Genomic DNA, 7,570 nt, shown 5'->3' on the forward strand with positions numbered 1-7,570 from the left:
TGAGTGATTCTCTTGACAACCAAAATACACCATTGAATTAATTGAAATCTACCCTGCCCCTGGTTGAAATCAAGGTTTTTTTTTAAAAGTAGAAACAAACTCCAACTCCTGGATCGAGGGGGTAACGAGGGATTAACATCCTTATATCTCCACTGTTTGGGAATGGAAAAAATGCCTGTACATCCTCGGCTCGGTCTTACCTTGAAAGCATATATTTAGCTGGAATTAGTTTTTTGTATTCGTCATTCTCCCTCAAGTTTGTTAATACTCTTAGATTTGAAATTTGAAATAGAATAGAAGTGTACGAATGAAAACTCGTGGTAGTGGGTGAATGAATTGACTCCAAAACCTGCATGGTCATCCCATTAGAATTGCTAATCCGAAGGTACAGCTTTTTATCTTGAGTAACACTTAGCGGTTGTAAGGGTTGAGATAGTGAGCATGGTAAACACCTATTGATCCTAGGGATAATCTCCTTTGTAGATCCACTGACCTTGTTTCACTCCTTAGATTCTTAAACTTGTAGAAGTGAGGGCAACCTCGAATTTTCCTTGGACATGTCAAACCTGGCGGGAATAAATCGTTAGCGGTGGGTTTTCGTCGTATCGGAACTTCATGAATTTCCTTTGACTGAACCTCTTTTGCCTTTCCTAAGGATAGTATCTCCTATGACCCTTTTTTCTTGGTGTGGGGCTGACATATGTCGAATTCCCTCCATCGTAGTTATGCCTCTTTGTTCAGGGTATTGCCCCAGTTGGACTAATCCTTGCCCCCAGGTTATCGTAGAGCGTCCTCGAAAGTTTGATATGTTCTAAGATGAACCCCTTTATAACTAGATACATCTTGAGTGTATCTATGAGGGAACTCTTTGTTGAACTAATCCTTGCTCGATGACAACCTTCATTGTATTCATAATCCTGTTATGACAAGGCATGGACATGCGGCTGGCATGGCGAAAGGCATCTTTTTTCTCTTTAGCAAGACTAAGATCTTTTATTCTCCTTGATCCGTAGTCTACGATCTTTTGATTTTCTTGGGAGTTTCGGGAAACCGGCTAGCACGGTTGGTATGGATGCGGGCGAAGATAGAAATGCAAATGTGAATGTATGAATGCATGAAAATGCAAATGCACGCGTAAGCGAGAGACTCCTTATATTGTAACTCCGTGTATGCAATGCAGACGTGTAACACATGATCCTAGGGATAGCCTTAGAGGCGACATTAGACCCTCTTGGAATCTTTGCAGGATAAATGTTATGACACGCCAATGGAAATCCTTTGGATTCGAGAGTATGCAGAAGATAGCGGCTAGTGACCGTTCAAGACAGTCACTAAATCTCATGGCCATCGAGAAGCCAATTGACGTGTACCAATGAATTTGTCCCTCGTGGGAAGGTTCTCTATGCGGAACACAACCTATCTAAGGACGATATGGACGAAAAGCAATCCCTACAGGCTAGGGATGTGATGTGTAAATGGAGATCCAAACCCTACAAGTTAGAAGGTGCGCGGGAATAAGCATGGAGTGACCGTTCAGGACAGTCACTAGATTTCATAGCCATCGAGAGGCCAATCGAACTCATGCTAATGAAGTTGTCCTTCGGGGAAGGACGTGTCGTTGTGAAAACACACGGGTGTGAAAGAAAATCCCTATAGGCTAGGGAGTGCGTAGGTGTAGGCACGAGGTGACCGTTCACGACAATCACCGAATCGCATGGCCATCGAGAGGCCAATTGACGTGCGTTAATGGAAATGTCCTTCGTGGGAAGGACGCGTAGTTGTAAGAATACAAGGATATAAAAATAAAATCCCCACAGGCTAGGGGATGCATAGATGGTGATGTCCTTCGTGGGAAAGACATGGTCTTTAGAAATTAGAGTCCCTACAGGCTAGGGACCACGTGGGGATACCTGCAAAATCGAAACGCATAGATATCCAAAGCAAATAAATTGCAAACATATAATAAGCACAAGAGCACGAAAGTCCTAGGTTCATAGGTTCAACGTAGGGGGCTCTAGGGAGCCAACCTTTTTATGGGGGGTTCTAGAAGGTCTCATGGGGTCGTTCGTAGCCTCCGAGACTTTTTGTCTCTTCGGATTTTAGAACAACTCATTTTATCCATGAGGTTCGAATTTTTGGGGTAGGTTCCCGGAGAGATCAGCTAAGTATCCAGTCCAGCCCTCCACAAAGTCAAGCTTCGTTTCGGACCTTTCCAAATACCTAACCCACTCCGAGTGGAGTTATCAATGAGACTCGTAAGCGATTCATACTCCCCTAGTGGTCTCAAAGTTAACTCCCACACTTAGGTTTAACAACAATTTATATTATCCAGAAGATGCAATAAGAATAGCAAATATTCACATAAATAAATATTTAATTAAATTGCAGTAATGAAATTGCAGAGGAAAATAAATAAATAAATGAAATTTAAATATTTATACTAACCTCGAAATCCGGCTGCTTACGATTCAAAAATGCAAATAAGCAAATATTTAAATATACAAATATTATTTAAACAAACAGATAAATACTTTAAATGATTTAAATAGATGAAATCATAGATAAATAAAATAAATAAAAAATAAAAAATTTTATATATATATTTTTTTTAAAAAGATGAACCTTCCCCCAAACCCTGAAAAATGGCAGGTTTGCCAAACCCAAAAATGTGCCAAACCTAAACCCTGCCAAAACCTAAAACCTATAGGAGCATAGTAATTCACCGTTATGGTTGTCCCCAGCAGAGTCGCCAGCTGTAGCAACCTGCCTAAAAATTTATAACTTAGAGAGTCGCCACCTATTCTGAAGGGCGAATAGGAAACCCTACGCAGTATAGAGATCAGGGTAAGATACTATAATCAGGCTGAGGGAAGGTGTTAGGCACCCTCAGCCCTTTCCTAAAGGCTAATGTTCAAAGATTAGGGTTGCATGGCATGATTTGTAAAGAAATGTGGCAAATAGAATTTTAATGACATGATTGAGACTTTGAAGAGGGGGACTCGCCTTGTTGCCAAGTGCCTACGTACCTCCTTATGGAGGATCAGAGTCTACGTAGTTCGGGGGACGGGTTGTACGCCCTTAAGGTTTGAAATTTGATTTGAAGGTTTGAAGGCTTTGAATAGCCTGTCGTAGATAAAAATCTGTATTCGGAGTTTGAAAAATGTTTGAAAAAAAGTTTGAAAAATGTTTTGAAGTTGTTTTTGGTGTTCTGGGCGTACAACCCTGATTTGGCACAATTAACCGCGATGATCAATAGGTTTGATCATCATAGTCAAAAGATTAGGGGTTTTGCACCATTACCAATTCAAATCGATTGATTCGATTATCACTAATAACGGATTATTGTATTTTATTATTTTTTTGTGAATTTTGTTTTGTATTGTTACCTCTCATAACCGATTAATACGATTACAAATAATAACAAATTGATGAGGTATGCTAATCATCATAACCAATAAGATGGTTACAACCATTTAACAAAATAATTATTATTTTAATTTATAGGATTTGATTAATTAAATTAATCGATTATTAACCATCGCGACCAATAGATTTAGTCGGAACGAATAATAAATTGAATCCTAACATCTTTGGCCAAATGGCTAATGGGATTGAGCAAACCCTAACGTTGTAGTTTTAATAGGGTTTTTATTGTGATTTTATAATTTAAATTAATTAAGTAATTAAGTCGAATAATCGGGGAAAATAATCGAGAGAATAATCCTAAGTAATTAATCCTAATTATATATAAGTCATTAACTTAAATCTAATTAAATTATTAACCTAGTTCTAACATAATCAAATTATGTGGCAAATATATTAAATTTGATATAATTATATAAAAATATAATAGAACCTGGTTTTATTCCTGTGTGGGCAAGCTGAGAGTCTATGGTATGCATCCTTCGTCCTGGTACGTTAGATCTGGAAGAGAGGAGATCATATGGCTGATAACGAGTGTATACGGTGCGCCATACATGGGACGGAGTAGTAGATCATGCGCTATCTAATTTGTTAAAAATAAAGTGTCATGGCCAGGTTTCGAACCCAGGCCTTCAAAATCACAAACTCTCCGCCTTTGCCAGTGAACTGAATCATGTTAGTTGTTTAAAAATATACATCAAGCAAAAATAAAATAAAACAAGATTCAATGGAAATTCCAAATTCCAGTCAACATTGGGCCCACGAGTTATTGGACAGGCGAATCAAAAGCAGAGAGAGAACTCGGTTTTGTTGACCACCCAACCGGAATGCACAAACGTGCCACGCCAGCATTGACCGCCCCTGCAATTATCACACCACCGCCGGCGCCGGATTCATGCTTCTTCTCCGGCGAACCCCTTCGTGAAACCTGCAACACTCAACCAAAATACACAAAAAAATAGTCCAGATCTACTGATTTGATAGCTGCGAATGCAATGGTGTGGTTAGTTTCACGTAATACTGTACGTAGCTATGAAACCGAAGCTTCAAGGACTTCAAGCCCTAAGCATGGCAACCTTTGATTTCTGCGCGTAAACTTGAAAACGATGGATGTAAACTGTCCTAAACATCATTCTAAACACGAATATGTACAGATATGCAATAGTTATCGTGTAACATGAGAGTTTGAAAGTGAGAAATTCTTACAACCGGTGCAACGCTGATGAAGATGATCCGAGACACTTCCAGCCTCAGCAATGGTGCGGTTACACTCCTGGGAGCATCAGGGACAAGATTGAATACTCAGGCGTTCTTGAAATTTGCTCGTGAAAGCTCTTAGCTATGCCCTCCTTTTCTTGATCTTTTGGCCACGTGAACCCTTATTTCCCTTTGCCAAATTTCGGTCCCCCTACTTCTAAATGTTTTAGGAATATATATGGCCCCTCTTAGGTTTAACATGGGCTTTTTCTTTTAGGTCATGAGGCCCCTTGGTAGTTTCACATAATTTTCATATATATATTTTCCAAAATAGATGATTTTTGTTTCTCCATCAACTTCCACATTTTGGATACTTCATGGTGTATAATATGGGCCTTCAATAAGATAAAAATCAAACCCAAGTAGATTAATTCAATTATTTTCATATTTTATTTATTTTGCATTTATATGAATAAAATTCAAATAAAATATAAATAAAATACAAAAAGAATTAGAATAGTTTTATAGGCTCTTATACATATCATGGATGAGTTTGAAATATAAGTTCTAGGCCCATTAGTTAAAAAAACCAAATTTTGAGCAATTAGGCCTTCATGCATATCTTGAAAATCGCCTAACTTCAACCATGCGTATCTCTCTCAATTTTAATCATGTGAATGTGTTCTTTATCATTTTAGAAAGCCCAGAGTGTCCTCTAAGTGACCCTTTTTGTTTCATCTCGATTGAAGCTTCCATGCTCAAGTTATGAGCTTTGACTCAAAAGGTGTTTTTGTTGACCCTTGTGGAGGACCTATAATCTTTTTGTCCATATCTCCCAAATGGTGCATCTCTTGACTTCGGGCCCAACATCAAAGTTGTAGAGGATGAAATTTCCTTGAGAATAGACTTTGGTTGGGGAATTTTTGATGCCCCATGTGAAAGTTATGATTAGTCAAAGTTGCGTTGACTTTCTCCTAAAGAAACCCTAATTTGAACCTTTTGCATTCGTTCATTTCTGAGTTTCTATTGATGGATCATGATCAACCTTTGATAAAATGATGGATATAATCTCACATACTTGATGTCGACCAAAAATCTTGAAGTTTGACTGTATTTTGACTATAGTTGACTTTTAGGTCAACATAGTCGATTATTGGTCATCTGAGCCATTGAATGAGCAGTCGTTGGAATATAAGGAGAGAGTAACTTGAGAAAACCTTAGAGCCTTGAGTTATGGGAGATGAAAAGAGGAGGGCAAATTTTGGGGTATGACAATAATATCTTACCCGAATCTCTTAACTGCGTAGGGTTTCCTATTCGCCCTGGTAGAATAGGTGGCGACTCTAAAATCTTATTTTTTAGGGCGGGTTGCTACACCTAGCTAACACGTTTTAGAGAAAAGAGTGAAACATTTGGTACGCCTATAGCTCAAAAATCTTGGTCTAAGATGGATGCAGGTAAAATATAAGTTTTTTTTATAACTTTTATAAATAAACTTTTAAATTTAATATAACCAATAATTTTCTTTTTTTTCTTCTTTAAAAAGCTCAATGGTGGGAATACCATGGTTCATGCGCTCCTGAACTTCAACGTTTGGCTATGAAAGTTGTTAGTCAAACAACCTCTGCGACAAACTGTGAGAGGAATTGGAGTACATTTAGCTATATCCACACAAAGACAAGAAATAGATTGAAGTACAAAAAATTGCATAAGCTTGTCTTCACACATTACAACATGAAATTGAGAATGAGAGATAAATTAAGGAAGAGTCAGGAAGAAATAGAAGCAAATTTTGATCCGATAAATCTTGACTATATATTTCAAGAAGATCCATTATCTCATTGGATAGAAGAGAGGGAAAATCCATTATTGGATGGAGTTCAAAATGCAGAATGGTTGCCGATAGTTGATACAGATGATGAAAATGTTGATGATAATAGTGAATCTAATGAAAGTGGTGGTTGTTTAAGTCCACCAAGCGGTAATAGTGGTGATGGAGGTGGTAATGAAATGGATAATGAGGGTGAAGGAGGAAGTGGAGGCGGTGAAGATGAAGGAGAAGATGATGATCAATTATAACTTGATCCATATCATGAAATACCACCAGGTTATAGGCGTTATAGGAACTTGAATGATATGGTTTGAGCTGATAACTCACTACTTGAGACAAGAGGAAATGTGTCACAATTTGGAAGAAAGGGGAAAAGAAAACAAAATGTTCCACTTGAAGATTCTTCCTCTTCTAGTATTACTGATAGTTTTAGTGATTTTGGGATTGGCGATTCTTCACAATGTAGTCAACAATCTTATCCACCTGTTTACCAGTATCCATATTTCAACTCTTATAACCAATATCCTATTGATCAAGCTTCTTCGTACTACCAACAATCAATTAATGATCACAATCCTTATCATCAACAATCAAATGGTGATTTTTTGTTATGTCTTTGGACAAGAAGCTACACAAGATGATAGTCAGAGTGAAAATGCAAGTTATGCTCCTTCACGGCATACCACTATGTGGTAGCAAGAGTCATGTAAGTTATATTTCAAACATTTGAATTTATATTTAGTTAAATATATGTGATGAAAAGTCTTAATACTAGATGCAATTTAAATATACTAATTAGGAGTTTCATCATCATCTTCTTTTCTTTTCTTTCTTGCAGTGAAGACATTTTTGAGGAACAAAATGATGTTGTTTTTCACAACCAAGATTGCAACATAGGACATTAGTCCTTTTATTTTAAATAAATTGTAACTTATATGTATTATGTACTTGAAAAATTACTTTCAATGTTTGTTTAAATAACTTACAAGATTATTTGTGATAATATTTGTTTCATTATAATTCAACTTAAATTATACATAAATACTATACAATAGCCTAAAAATGAATTGAAACTATTACAACATTATAAATACAAGAAACATAAATAGTTATAATAAC

The 7,570-nt window shown here is 37.0% G+C and overlaps 1 protein-coding gene across 1 annotated transcript; it reads left to right on the forward strand.

Moving 5' to 3' along the window:
• Positions 1-6,011: 6,011 nt before the first annotated feature.
• Positions 6,012-7,122, forward strand: LOC131640133 (uncharacterized). The gene is made up of 2 exons (XM_058910536.1): positions 6,012-6,077; positions 6,167-7,122. Exons 1-2 carry the CDS (start codon positions 6,068-6,070, stop codon positions 6,697-6,699), a joined length of 543 nt encoding a protein of 180 aa, XP_058766519.1. The 5' UTR covers positions 6,012-6,067; the 3' UTR covers positions 6,700-7,122.
• The last annotated feature ends 448 nt before the right edge of the window (positions 7,123-7,570 follow it).

Source organism: Vicia villosa, unplaced genomic scaffold (assembly GCF_029867415.1).
Source record: "Vicia villosa cultivar HV-30 ecotype Madison, WI unplaced genomic scaffold, Vvil1.0 ctg.002954F_1_1, whole genome shotgun sequence".
Classification (NCBI taxonomy): Eukaryota; Viridiplantae; Streptophyta; class Magnoliopsida; order Fabales; family Fabaceae; genus Vicia; species Vicia villosa.